Source organism: Anopheles coluzzii, chromosome 3 (assembly GCF_943734685.1).
Source record: "Anopheles coluzzii chromosome 3, AcolN3, whole genome shotgun sequence".
NCBI lineage: Eukaryota > Metazoa > Arthropoda > Insecta > Diptera > Culicidae > Anopheles > Anopheles coluzzii.
The window spans coordinates 86,597,920-86,612,561 of NC_064671.1; the positions used below are offsets into that span (position 1 = coordinate 86,597,920).

General features: G+C 41.0%; 1 protein-coding gene across 4 annotated transcripts in view; it reads right to left on the bottom strand.

Moving 5' to 3' along the window:
* Positions 1-14,642, bottom strand: part of LOC120955710 (growth factor receptor-bound protein 2) — a 38,993-nt gene that overhangs the window by 3,172 nt on the left and 21,179 nt on the right. For all 4 annotated transcript variants that reach the window (XM_040376808.2, XM_040376807.2, XM_040376806.2 and 1 more), the window contains exons 3-4: positions 1,780-1,877; positions 1,410-1,695 (exon numbers count right to left, since the gene is read on the bottom strand). In XM_040376808.2, coding sequence (XP_040232742.2) covers positions 1,410-1,695; positions 1,780-1,877 — 384 coding nt within the window. The remainder of the gene's footprint in view (positions 1-1,409; positions 1,696-1,779; positions 1,878-14,642) is intronic.

Sequence of the window (14,642 nt, forward strand, 5' to 3'; positions counted from 1 at the left end):
TTTCTCTCTCCCCCCCCCCCCCCCACCTACCACTGACCACTGGTCAAGGGCTAAAGCAACACACCATACAGTAAAGAAAGGAGAGAAAACGAACGGCATCCGCCCGATTGGCCTGTGCGAGAGTGGTGATAAAATTAAATTTACGCCATTAACATTTTACCGGCACAGCGGCTGTGCAGCACTGGCAGTAGAGAATGGGTGCGTCCGGGGTCATCCGAAAGTGGAAATCGGAGGTGTTGTAAGAATATTGCCAGCAGCTTTAGTTGCTACCCAAGTGCTAGGTTAGAAGTCTGCCAAAAACAGCAAAACAACGTGTTAAAGGCATTGTGGCAGGATGCTTCACAGGATAAAGGAGAAACAGTGGATTGGGAATTTAGATAGGGCAATTAGAATTCATTGAAAAACGGAAGGCTTTTATACTAAGCGTGTTCAAAATGCATTGAACAACAGCTGAGATAGCTCCTTTTTAAGGCATTTTGTAAGACTGACGTGATCCAATCGATGTAAACTTATATCCTAAAACCAGTGCTGCAAAATGTCACTGTCAATGTCTGACAAAAAATCTGACTGAATTAAGAGAGGTGATACTTAAAACGATTGGAGTGACCAATACACGCTTCGTGATTTTTGCGACCATCGCTTGGTCAGTCACTATTTCATGACATTTTTTCACTGTGATCGGTTCTGGCAAATGTCACTGACATAATCATGACAAATTTCGTCTGAAACAAAATAATGTCACCGTCACGAGCTGTACTGTGATGATCAGAGGTGAGACTCAAAAAGTTGGTGTGATCATCACATGCTTGGTGACATTTTGTACAACCAACCTTTGGTCAGTCACTTGGTCGTGACATTTTCTGTCGGCGATCATCACGATAGTCATGAGAGATATGCGATGATTGCGAGTGGTTCCAAGAAACAAAATGAGTATGTTTTCATATTTCAAGAATGTTGTGATTATCACCGACAGAAAATGTCGTGACCAAGTGATTGACCAAGAGTTGGGTGCTAAACAAATTGTCATCAAGCAATTGGGCATCAAGATTGATCCACCAACTGTTTGAGTCTCACCTCTGATCATCTCAGTTGTGTGCGTAATCTGATTTGAGCTTCGCTTCAGCCATGAGTGTTTATGACAATGGCAATTGGCAGCACTGTTTACAGCCAGAAAAAATCATGATTATGCTTGCGCCGGCATTAAGCTCAGCTTGTCAGTCAGAGTTTCGCGTTGGACTCAAGCACTCGCATGTTATGACGCACTTTCATTGAGTATCAACAATGAGCATCAAGCCAGCATGTTGATTGTTTTCGTTGGTGAACATCACGTGATGCTCATGACATTCTGCAGCACTGATCCTATAACATATCCCGGGGTTTACGCTAACTTGCAAACAATAAGCAGTTACCTCTTCTGGCACCATATCACGCAGTTTAACGTCCTGCGATCGAGACACACTAGCGGTACGGTGGTAGTCGACCAGCTCGTTCAGCGAGTTGAACTTCACCACCCAGAGGAAGAACTTGCCCTGTGAGTCGCGCAGCACCTTGAAGTGTTGCACGCCGTCGGAGCACTTGACCGACAGGCTGAAGTCGCCGGGGCTCGATTCACTGATCCGTATCAGAAAGGCGCCCTCGTGTTTGTTCGATAGCAGCTTTTCCGCGTCCGCCCGTGTGATGCGCCCGTAGTACCAGCTGAAAAAGAAGGAAACACGGATAAGCGATTTAGATTTTCTATCGCCGAAAAGGACCATGCCAGGGAGGGGCGGTAAAACTTACTCGTGATTTTTCATTTCTATGTAATTGCTAGGTATCAGTCCCTCCTTGCCGTCTAGCTCCGCCCGGTACCAGTTCATGTCGTCTTCCATATTTAAAATCTGTTTAACAGCAGCAGGCACCGTTGGGAGTGAGAGAGAGAGAGAGAGAGAGATAGAGAGAGAGAGAGAGAGAGAGAGAGAGAGAGAGAGAGAGAGAGAGTGATCATTATCGTAGCAGTTTGCAAAGGCAGGATTGCAATGTTTAAAGACGAAACGACGACACGGCGCAGTTTTAAAAATGCACAGCACATTATTGACATCGGGTACGACGCGAGTCAGCAACAGCAACAGCAGCAGCAGCAGATGGTGTTGATGAAATTAAATTCGTTGATAGTGGAACGGATTTTCCCATCAGCACAGCAACGAGACACCAGCAAGAAAGAGAAAATGAAAAGAAGAAAAAGCGATATCGTTAGTATAGCTTAATGGGAGTATATTTTAAGGGAAATTACATAATCTGATAATTGCCTTCTTTTTGGGGCTAATGATTTGATTTTGGCCGTTGTACGGTACTATGGTGAGTTTACATTTCATTTTTTAAATAATTGTAAATAACAATTAGATATTCTTTAAAAATTGACTACGAGTAAAAAATATCTACTTTTTCACACAAAATAGTGAAAAATGTCAGCTGTTTCAAACTAAATAAGAATGTTCCGGGCAATACGAATGTTAATCGCTCGATGACAAATCCAATTGAATCAACCGCTCTGACCAATCGATGAACTAATATTTACCGAAAATAATAAAGCAAAGCACAATTTTCAACATGCTTTCATTTAACGCAAATACCGCATTGCAAATTGCAATGATTCACAAATGGAATATCGAAATAATTCCCAATTCTAACTACCCAAAAAGCATTGATGAGCATCCAATGTGAGGGCGCCTCACAGCCAATGCTTATCATAGCTGAAAAACTGTGCCCCGCTAGGGAGTGAGACCACGTTAATGGATATAAAATTACTTAGTCAATATACCAATACACGCTCTGGCCGGGGAAAAATGTAAGCTTGGAGAGCATTGCACCCACGTTGAACGCAAGGGAAGGGACGCAACCAACTGCAGCAGCGCAGACGGGAAGAAGTTAATTAAACAGCCACCCAAATGCACCCATGAATGCATTCACCCCACTGTGTGTGTGTGTTTTGGCGATAAAACATCTTTTTGGTACGATAATCGTAAACACATAATTTGCAACAACCGGGTGGTGGTGGTGGTGGTATGAAATCGTAAATCTCGCGCTAACACGCATTTGCATATGGTGATGAATTTTCTCATATTTCGTGTGTGTAGTGGTGTAAAACGGGCGACCACACTTGCCCACCCCACCCTACCTAATCCCGAAATGAAACATTTCACACGTTCATTATCGGTCGTTTTTTCTGCTTTTAATGTGATTTTCATCAACTTTCACTAGCAAAAAGCAAAATCCGACAGATTGTACTCAGCGTTTATGGGACCGGATGGGGCGGCATTTGCCGATGGACGACGGATGGATGGTGTTTGAAGTTGTGCAGTTATGCTAATTGGAGTTTTGCTGTGTATATACACAGCGTGTCATGATGATGGGGAATGGTGGTTTAATTTTACTTTCAGATTCAATATCCCAGTGTTCATATGACGATACGGAGAATATGATATGAAAAGGGCAAATCACCAGAAGAAGACAATTCTGAGAGAAATGCACAAATGACCTCTAATTTGATTTCTGAGATTTTTGGTAGTGTTAGCATGAATTGAAGCAAAATGGTTTCACTCTATCATCCTTTGCTATGCATAAACAAGTACGGACGTTAACGAAAATCACAAAAACTTCTCATCTTACATATTGCAACCATCATAACTGGCCCCTCGCTGGGCGATCTTTTGCCAAAGCCGGCAGTATAAATATAAATATAAAAATGGTGCTACGGACGATTTGTACGTATCTCGTCTTCCAGCCGGGATCGATGACCCTCTACCCGGCCTTCCCGAACCTTCCGATGGAAACTTTTCCCACATCAAAACACTCCACCCTTCTTCACTCCCACTATTTTGCGGATCTTTTGATGCGGGACAAGAAAACACATGATAGATCGAGCGTACATCGTTGTGGAGGATGATGGAAATGGACCGTGTGCGTTCCGCACTCGACCGTGCCACAGCAAAATCGTTGATAATAGACGGTAAAGGGGGAAGAAGCAACACAAATACAATGTTGCACAGATAAACAGTTTATTGGGAAAGAGTTTTGTTGTCGTCGTGGTCGATATGCATCGCAACGCAGAGGGTGGGTGATGGCTGGTGATGGTAGCAAGCATCTTCAGAAATAGGTTTGAAGCTAAAATTAGGACTGTTCATTGTTGGTGGAAAATATAGAAGATATTCAGTTACTCTTACCAATCTCAGATAAAAACCATTCTTGTTTAGATGAATTGGACGATATATTGCCTTCAGTCGATAATCAAAATAACACATAAAAGTTATTTCTTAAAAACAAATTAATCCCATATAACAGAACTCTTCAAAATTAGTAGTTGAAATTGTCTCGAAATCATTAAAAAAATTATTTGATCCATATAAAAGCAACATGCATCGAATATGGAGCAAAATAAACGTTCACCATGATGATCTTCTCCGTGGTATGATTGGTAACGTGCAGACCAAAAGACGACCTCGTATGGCGTTCAAATCTCGAACAAACCGGATTGAAATTTCACGTGAAATTAAAAGTTGAATTGCAATATTATCAAGGGGCCTAGATAGACTACAGATGGGTCCTTAGCTATAATTTTAATAGCCTTGATGGATGGAGATTTCTATGGAAAGTTTCAGATAAGGAAGAAGTTTGGGTTGCAAGGGACTTTGTATGGAAGTTGCAAGGCAACTTTGGACTCTCCCTAGCTTACCCCTAGCTGAAAATGAAAATTTTCCAAAATACACTGAACGGACCGACCTGCAGTAGTTTATGGACCTTGAATATTATACGATAACAGGTTGGCTGATAAGTCCCCGGTCTAACAAGAAAAACACATTTTTTTGTCAAAATTCGTTTTTATTATTCAACATAGTTCCCTTCAAGAGCGATACAACGATTATAACGACCTTCCAATTTTTTTTATACCATTTTGGTAGTACTCCTTCGGTTTTGCCTCAAAATAGGCCTCAGTTTCGGCGACCGCCTCTTCATTGCAGCCAAATTTTTTCCCTACGAGCATCCTTTTGAGGTCTGAGAACAAGAAAAAGTCGCTGGGGGCCAGATCTGGAGAATACGGTGGGTGGGGAAGCAATTCGAAGCCCAATTCATGAATTTTTGCCATCGTTCTCAATGACTTGTGGCACGGTGCGTCGTCTTGGTGGAACAACACAACACAAAAGTTGCTTGACAAAAGACGCTCTGTCTCACAAACTAATTGACATACAGACGTCAAATTTTGACACGAATCATTTGAAGGTTGGTACTATATACAAAAATGCATTTAATACTAGCGACGCCATCTATGTGTCAGACCGGGGACTTATCAGCCAGCCTGTTACTATGGCACTATTATCCGTCTTAACGGCCGTTGTATTAGGGTCAACATCTCATAACTTGAAATCATTTAATATAATTGATTTCAAAACATTGTTTTTAGTGAAATTTCGAGCCCGTACTTCTCAATCCTTAATCAAACTCTCAATTGAAATCAGACTAAACTGTATGTTGTTGCATTCCTTGATGGAGCACATGACTTTCATGGAGAGTTAGTATATACCAATCTTACAGAAAGTGCGCTGAAAAGTTCATCCCCTTCGAAGTGGCGCATACGGATCGAATCCGGCCGAAGCACATCGCAAAGCGGGTTTTCATCATGCACTTAAGTCAATTTGCATTTTCTCGTTTAGGCAACAAAATGCAATCAGTCCATGCAAGCGCGCTTTTCAGCACCTTCTGGCTGAACTTTAGCAACATAAATGGTAATAACGTTTCCCCTTCAAGTGCTTCCCACGCCCGCAGGCCGCCCTTTCCACACAAATTAAGCACGATGAACCGAAAATCAGTGCAAAGCTCTCGCCACTGTGCTTACCGAAAATCTTCAATCAAGCCAAACAAATTGTATCCCTATATAAAACCCCGAAAAGGGCAAAGATCCTTTTGCCACCGAGTGTGGCTTGTAAAGTTGTTCGTAACTTTTGAACGACCGCGGCGATTTGCGCAGCGGTTCAAGAGGAGTTCTGTAAATTTATTCTGAACGCCGGTGGGTGGAGGGAAGAACATTGACGGAGTGAAAACAGAGCCTTCAGGGCGGTATGTCTTTTGCCGGTTTTTGACTTACGCGACTTTTAACATTCCCCACACACACACACGCACACGCAGCAGCTGAGGCGCCGAGAGCAGTGAGCTCTTCTCATGATGGCATAATTAAAATAATGTCATTATTTGTGTAATGTAATGGAAAAAAAAGCTGCAAGCGCGAAGGAATGAAGAAATGTGATAAAAATGGTGCAATTATTGTAATTAAGCACACGAGGGGGGGCATGCGTAACGGTTAATATTTACGCGTGATACACGCGTGGAATGTGGGAGCAAAGGAGGAGAACATTAACCGAATTAAAAGAGAGGAAGTTTATTAGTCTAATTGCTTGAAAGGTTATTTCATGTTCTTACTGATACGTTTTAATTAATTTTATTAATTTATATTATTTTATATTTTTTATAATTTTTCTGCTTGCTCCTTTTTCGTTTACTTATAAATATTTCTTTTTTAAAACACTTTTATTTTTATAAATAACAAACAGAAAAGCTAAAGTAAAAAAATTCTCTCCAAAAAATTTATTTTTCCACACTCGCAACGAACAGCAACACAAAACACGGGCACAAAGCGTGTTACGTTGATTGTAACAAGGAAAAACTTTTCCTCTTAACTACTCTTTCCCTACCTTTTGCATCGATGTACGTACGACAGTGTGTGTTTATACAACCCTCCTTTTATATACAACAGACAGAAAATTTAGATTCAGAAAAAGCTCTCCCTTGTGTTGTATCCTCTTACACACACATAAACTCGGTCCACAGCAGCAGCAGCAGCAGAAAAAGGTATACGAGAAGCTCATTGAAGGAGAGAAAAGTTTTCCGATATCATTTTTCCAGCGCGTTACATAAAGCGCAAGTTCCACCGGCAGTTCAACGGCCCATGATTATTACATTGCCCTTACGATAAGGAGGAGCAGCGAATGGGCGAAAAAAAAAATATACACACAAATAAACGCAAAAAAACGCATGAAAGTGTTTCGGAAGAGGTTCTCAAATATCCGGCGTGTTGTTGTTTCGTTCGATCTGCATCATTTAAAAATCCAACCGGAAAATATTTGTTTAAGAATGAAGGCAGGAGTTCGAATGAAAAGAGATGCCACCACACGCAACACACAAGCATTCCTTTTCCATTTCCGGGTGGGCTTTTGGATTATGCACAACACACTGAGCACAGCAGCAGCAGCAGTAGTGGAGCGATAACGCAGCAAAACGTTCGCCTTTCTTAATATACAAGAGAGGAGCGCGCAGTGCGAGGTTTTATTTGCATCCTGACAGGTTTTACAGCAGCATCACGTACGTTTTGTTGTGCCTTCTCGTTCGCGCGTCTTATCCACCACCCAACCAACACGGCGGACATTGATTTCGTTTTTCCTTCGTTTGTACTGCTGCCACAGAGGCAAGCCATGAAATACATAAATAAGAGATGAAAGTGACACCGTTCTAGGAAAGGAAAGGTGTAGCACCTGAGACGATCGGTCGCTTCACGCGTCACATTTCTCGCTTGCTAAGTTTTCCCTTTCAAGGCTAGGCGAACCACCGCCATCTAACGTCACCCCCTAGCAGACGTATGTACGTAGCGAAAAGCTGCTTTCCTTGCCCCCCCTCCCCCCATTTTCCCACCGCTCTGTGTCGTATGTCTTTTCCACGTGGTTGGCAGCGTGAGCGCAGGAAATGAAAGTCTTTTTGCTGCCCTTTTTCTTTCGCCTTCTTGCCACAGCTTCACATTCTCGTCTTTCTTCCTCGTAGCGAGAAGATTTCTTTAATCTTCTCGCGACCGTGGAGCCGCGCGATCCACTGTCTCTATGTGATGTTCTATCGGAGATTCGGTTTCCTTTTTGCTTTCTCCTCTCTCCAATGCTGCTACAGCTGCTGTTCTAAGCGAATATCGCGAAGGTCAAACTCGTTATCCTTCAGCAGCAGCAGATTTACATTGTATTGGGGGGTGGAAAAGCGGCCCGTTCGAGCAGGATGTATTCGTTCCAAGAATTTGGTTTTTGTCATGTGTAATATCCGATCGCTTCTTCTCTGCTCGTGTTGTTTCGCTTCTTTTTTGAGGGAGCAATTTTTCTTCGCAAAACGAGCAAGAAGCTCTCTACCAATGGCGTGGGAAGACTTATGCACGAGGCTAAGGTTTTATCACATAACCTCCAGAAAATCATTTATTGCTCTAGAAGAAAGACGGGGTCGGATAACATTTGAACCGATGGGCCTTCATGGCTTGCAGCTTGTTCGTAAAAAATGAAAAAAAGAAGACTTTTTTTACGATGAGCTTGCTTGTACTATTCTCGGTATGAATTAAACCTCAATCTAAGCTCGTATGTTAAAGGGAAAATTTCACTAAAAGAGTGGTGTGTAATACCTAAATTTATTAATTATTTTAGTATCTTTTTTGTACGTAGAAAACATTCCACATTTATTTACACATTTATGAATATTTTTATTATATGACTTGTTTCACGGTTTATTAACTGTTTTTGATACATTTTTGATTTAAGCCTGTGCACCGACCTTGAATCAAAAACCGATATATAACCACCGAAACATCAAAAATAGAACATAAAATTCGAGGAAATATTTCTAATCATAATAAATATTTCAATACGTGGAAATATTCCGCTTCCGGAAGTTCCATTCATTTAAGATGTAAAGACCGGACGTGGTTCTTGGGTTTCCCCGGTACTGTTCTCCTCAATACCAAGGGACTCTACTGGAGTGTCAGCTTCTTAATAGGAATAAGGTATAACAAGAAAACGAAACGAATCTTATAAGAAAAAGAGAGTAGAGATAGCAAAGCCTTACAGCCTTCATTTTCCTTTGCTTGAAAGGTGTACCCTTAAAAACTCCATTATCTAAGACCAATCATCATGCTTGCTTTCAGCCAACATCTTTCTGACTGGCCGGTCAGAAATATCAACTAAAAAAATATATAAAAAAACAAACTACTCTCCACCAGTAAAGGAAAAGATATTTTCATTTACGGAGAAGAAACACTAAAGCTCATCATCCAGCCGCCAGACTTGTGTGCCGGACTGACTGGGCCGAGCACCGGGTGCCCAACAAAAGTGGAACATTAAAAGTGTACTATTAATAATGTACCAGTGTACCAGAAATAGCGCGACCGAAGCATCAACGAGACCATCGGTGACCATTTTTGAGAGACACAGAGTGTACAGCCACACACTAGCTGCACACAGTGGAATGCTTCCTTACTATGCTTCACTAGAGCTCTGTGTCCCTCTACCGTCTGCCCCAAATGCTACACCGTTTATGCTAATGAACTCCTTCGACAGCATAACGTACTTGCGCTATAGTTGGGTCGTCCTCCGAAGAAAAAAACACAACCGTCGTCCACCGTTTGCCGATCCCTCGGTAATGCGACACACATGAGCTGAGGAAGAGACACAGCATGCCGCACTCTGGGCGAGTTGCTTTGGCAAATGTCTAATAATAGTTTTCCGCTGTCCGAAACCGTGTCTGAGAAGAAGGGGGAATGCTTTGTATGCTAAAGAAGCTCGGCGCACTGGCACTGGGTGGGTGGTAAGGTAAGGCGACGATTTTACATAAAACATAAGCGTCTGCACCTTTTCTTTAAGCATGTCCCATCTTCCTCCTTACGCCCTTGTTTTCAACACATTTCACAGCTTTGTTCTAGCGAGGACGATGATATCGTCGACACCATGTGATGGTGGTGCTAGAAGCCGGTGGTCGCTTTCATCGAGAACGAATTTACTAATAAGTTTTTAGCCCTTTGTTGGACGCACCCGGCTTGAAGAAAGCAAGGATGAGGGGGGGCTTTGCTTGCTCTGTTGCTATGTAAATGAGTTCCGGCAAAGGGTTAATAATTGAAATAAATTATCTGAGTGATTTGAGTGGATGGCTTTTGGAAAGAGCTCATAAATCATTACAGCGCATACGATGTAAAGGATGTGCTACTGAGCTTTAGACTTTATATAGCAAATGTGTTGAACTTTTTGAAGGAACGTTTTTTATTACTTTTTTTAAATTATTTTTATAATAATTACATACAATATAAAGTCATTTTTGAAAAAATAAACTCAAATTATGTTCAACTTTAAACAAATAAACTAATTCAACTAACGCATACATGAAAAGGTACATTATCAAATTAATTCCAATTCCTTCAAATTTCGCAAAAATGTTAGTACTTCACTTTTGTTGTAGAATCCAATTTTACATCCCACTGGGAAGAACATGGGACAACAACTTTCAGCCAAACAAAGGGATACTAGTAGCGGCATAGCAGGGAAAAAGGTTCGCAAAATTGTTCCGGAAAAGTGCTTCAGCCTCCTGTGGCATCATGTGTGTGTGTGACGTTGTACAGCCAGAATTTAAATTGATTCAACAGAAGCAAGCAAATGTGGGGGATAGAGGCTGATTTCATTCCCCGCACGAAAGCTCCCACAGCACCCACCCCTATAATGTGCTCCAAAAACTACTGTTGCGCATTCGGTTGTGCCGCGATTTTCCTTTTGATCAGCAGAACGGAACGGATTGCACTCGTGAAAATCCGACTTTCCGTGCGTGGGTGTGTGAAGGAGGGATTCAAACCCGGGCAGAAAGGTGGAAGCGGGTTTCGCTGTTGGTTATATGACAGCATTCCAAATAATGAAATCACCCAGGACCGAGTATCGAGTGAGTTGAATATGAATTCCCGTACATCATTCATGTAAGAGGAACAAAGTGGAACTGTTTGAGTCATTTCTAATGTAAAACTTTTACTAAATGTGTGCTACAATATGTTGGATTTCAGCCAGCCGGGAACGACTCACTCGCCCTAGTTACAAAACCTGCAATATATCATGCCTACAGTTCGCAGGAGATTGCACAATGAAATCCAATACTAAACTTTGTGAGAGCTTTTCATTCAACACATCCTTTGCATAAAATATCTAGAATTATTTTCCTTAAAGATTTTTACTTACTAGTATTATTTTTTACTCTAAATTTGTTTACCAAGATTTTTCTTTCTTAATAAATATACTCTAATTCAATGTTCAACATAAGAGCTATCCTTTGTCTTTGGCCAAAACCCGCTGCTGAACTAACCGTGACAACAATCCAATCAGTTTTATTGACCCACAGAGCGAGACAAATGGAGCGACCTAGTGGTTTAATGCAGAGAGGCACTGAGTCCTGACAAGGTCGTACGTGGAGTGAATCCTATCCGGACCCCCTCTTTACGCGCACGCAGCAAAGATTGTTTCTCTCGTTTTACGTGTGATTTATAAAAAAAAACAAGCAGAATAAAATGAAGTCTGTGTAGTTGTTATTCATATAATAACTCCGTTGAAGTCGAGTCGAGTACGAACTGTCGATGTCAAACAATGCCTTTCATCATGGGTTTAATTCTCAAATGTATAACCCACCCTAGCTGCCATAATGTTAGGGCATTTACCCTAAACTTATTTAACTTATTTGCTTGCTAAAGCAATTTGCTAAGTTAAATGATTATTTAACTTATTTGCTTGCTAAAGGATCTCTTAAATAGCAACTGTATTTAAAAAGTTATCATGTTATTTAATTGTTCGACACCGAGTGGTAGAATTATTTATCAACTTAATCCATTCAGAAAATAGAATTTACGAATGACACTAAAACATTTTCGTTAAAAATGCATGGACCAAACAACACAAAAAACAGACTGTTTAGAATCTCTGTTCCATCATCCGAATAAAACATATGCACAAAAAATGAAATGGAAATTCCAGCCACAAGTGCGATCATAAAGTAAATCACCACCATTGCCGAGGGACAGTGTACAACACACTAACTCATATGTTGACTCGATGATGCTGTTGCTGCACATAACTCTTAACATCCATCTGTTTCTACCAGCAACGCGTGTATAATTCGTGTGCACCAAGAGCCTTTGAATCAGCATTGTTGTAACCAGCGTTGTCACCGTATAGTACTACAACACCGTCATGTTTCCTGGAACACACATTCAATAAGCAGAGAGAGAGCAAAATAAAAACCCATAGATAGTTGATGTATGAAGTTAGGATACACACCCTCCCACACGCCAACGCACACCTCATCGATGGCCGGAAGTGTTCGGATCCACACACCAGTCCGGTTTGACATCGATTTATTTCCCTTACTATGGCTACTACTACACAACTACACCTTCCACTAAACAGACCCACACACACACACACACACACACATTGTGTTCACTATGAGCTTCCCACTTCCTCTCCAAAACACCTTCACCACGGTGCTGAATTTTTCGCGTTCCGATGCTCGGTTGATTGATGAATTGCAATTTCCCACACTATCCTCCCTTCCTCCTCCCACGGCGGCGGCGAGCAGAATGCAATTTTTATGCGCTACTGCCATCCAGAGCATTCACATTGACACTAGACAACGCAAAGCAGGCACAAAACACGATTGAGTCGGGGTTGCGGATGCAATTTGATGCAGAATAGCAAAAAAAAGGTACTTCTACACAAGGCATTACTTACTTTCTGCCACCACACACCAACCGCAATTTTCTTGTTGATTCTTGTTTTTATTTTATGCGATTTGCTTGGGGCCACGAGGGAATGTGTGCATTACAGATCGAATTCCTTTTGCTTCTCCGAGTGCTGACTGAATAAATCAACGTTTAAAAAAAAAACAGATATTGTCAACCAATTCACCTTCGCACCACCTTCTTTGCTATTAAATTGGTAAAAGCTCGATCTGTTTTGCCCACCTTCGCGCACAGGTATTACACAAAAAGCGTGTTCATATAAAAATAAAACTTCCTCTCCCTCTCGAAAAAAAGAAGTCCTTAGATCATGAATTGTACAGACAAAATATTCATCGTTTATTTGATTCTCGTTTTGCGTTATGTTCGAATTTTTGATTCGCATTCCAATTTCAGACAGGGAGGGATGGGTTGTTGACTTGTTTACCCATCCGATTGGAAAGGGGGGAAGAAAAATGTTACACACTGTGACTCTCCTTTCATGGATTTCCATTCCAATAGCAATTTCTGCTTCCGAGAATTGCTCAAACAACTGAATTACAACAAAATGTAACACAGCGTCAATCCGTTGAAAGTGTAATTCAATTTTATTCGCTGGAATGGAAAGCACAACTGGCATAAAAGGGCAGAGAGACTATCCAAATCCTTTTCATTATGCAGTTTATCTATCAAATTCAGACTTTGGCATAATATAGCTTCCAACGTCTATTGGATTATGACGTATTGTTGAATGCTATTCTGAACTTTATCAATTCGAAATGCAAAAACTTAACTTGTTGACTTCCAACTCTCAGACCAGTCGGGTTCTATGTATGCTAGAAGGAAACGAATCATCAAAAAACCTTTCGGAAAAACAACAACATACAATTCTCGAATTTCAACAACAATTCCTATTGTATGCTAAGTTACGAACTGAATAATAAAATACAATTAGCGTCTAAAGGCTAATGTTAACCTTCAAAAAATGATAGTTGCTTGCTTTAATTTCCTATGGTAATAATTTTTAATTACCCAATAAAAAAGGCCCTAATTGACGGTACAACATAACACGCGTTGTCCGGAAATTGGGTGATTTATTGTTGATTCACCTATCGGTTCACGTACGTTTGCCAATCGCCTTCATACGCTGGACGATTTTGTGGCGTTAATTAACAACAATGTTGGCCTGAGAAATCCAGACGAAATAATGGACGCAAGCGAAGCAAATGTTAATGTTATGTGGTTTTGTCAGTGTAAAAACACGACTTACTGTAGCACTGTAAATACAAATAACACTGTAAATACAACCGGATCACGATCAAGTACTTCAAACTCTTATATAATCTAAATTCATTTCATAGTACTGGAAATGTTATGAAATTGTATGCTGCATATTCGAAGAATTGTTGCAACTCAGCGCTTACACAACTAATTGCACAAAACTATCGTCGATCGGAAACTATGAATTTTCCATGGAAAGATTGCTCCGAGCAGAAAGAGGTTTATCATCCCCTGCCCAACAAATATTGTTCATCTAAGCGTAGAATGGGGAGGATATTCCGCTAACGACCAAAGTGACTTCTCGGTTGGAGTGTAATACGCAACAGGCTACATCATTTCATCGAATGGCATGTTTGATATGCTAGACATGCGAGAGACACCGTTTTTGTGATTGAATTGCAAAAGGTTCCATCTTAATATTAAATATTGTAAACGCCCCCAATGGAATGGGCCCTTCTCGCTTTTAAGACCTTAGGCTGTCAGCTGTTGTGCATTGTACAGTAGTTTTCGAGCAGCTATCTGGGTATAATATACAGGTGGGCTTATCCCAAGGTGTATGTATTTAGAAGGATGATTTTTATCGCTTCTGCTGGGCGACATTATGGGAGTGAATCTGTAAATCCTTGCATACAAATTTCGAAAGTGTACGTACACCAGGCAGTCTTATAACCTGTTTTTAATAACCAATTTTGAACGACACTTTTTGACAGGACGGGTGAAAACTGTTGCTCAAGCAGGCTTTCTCATAACGAATACACAAAACACTCTTTAAATCTACATTCTATTCGCTAAAAGT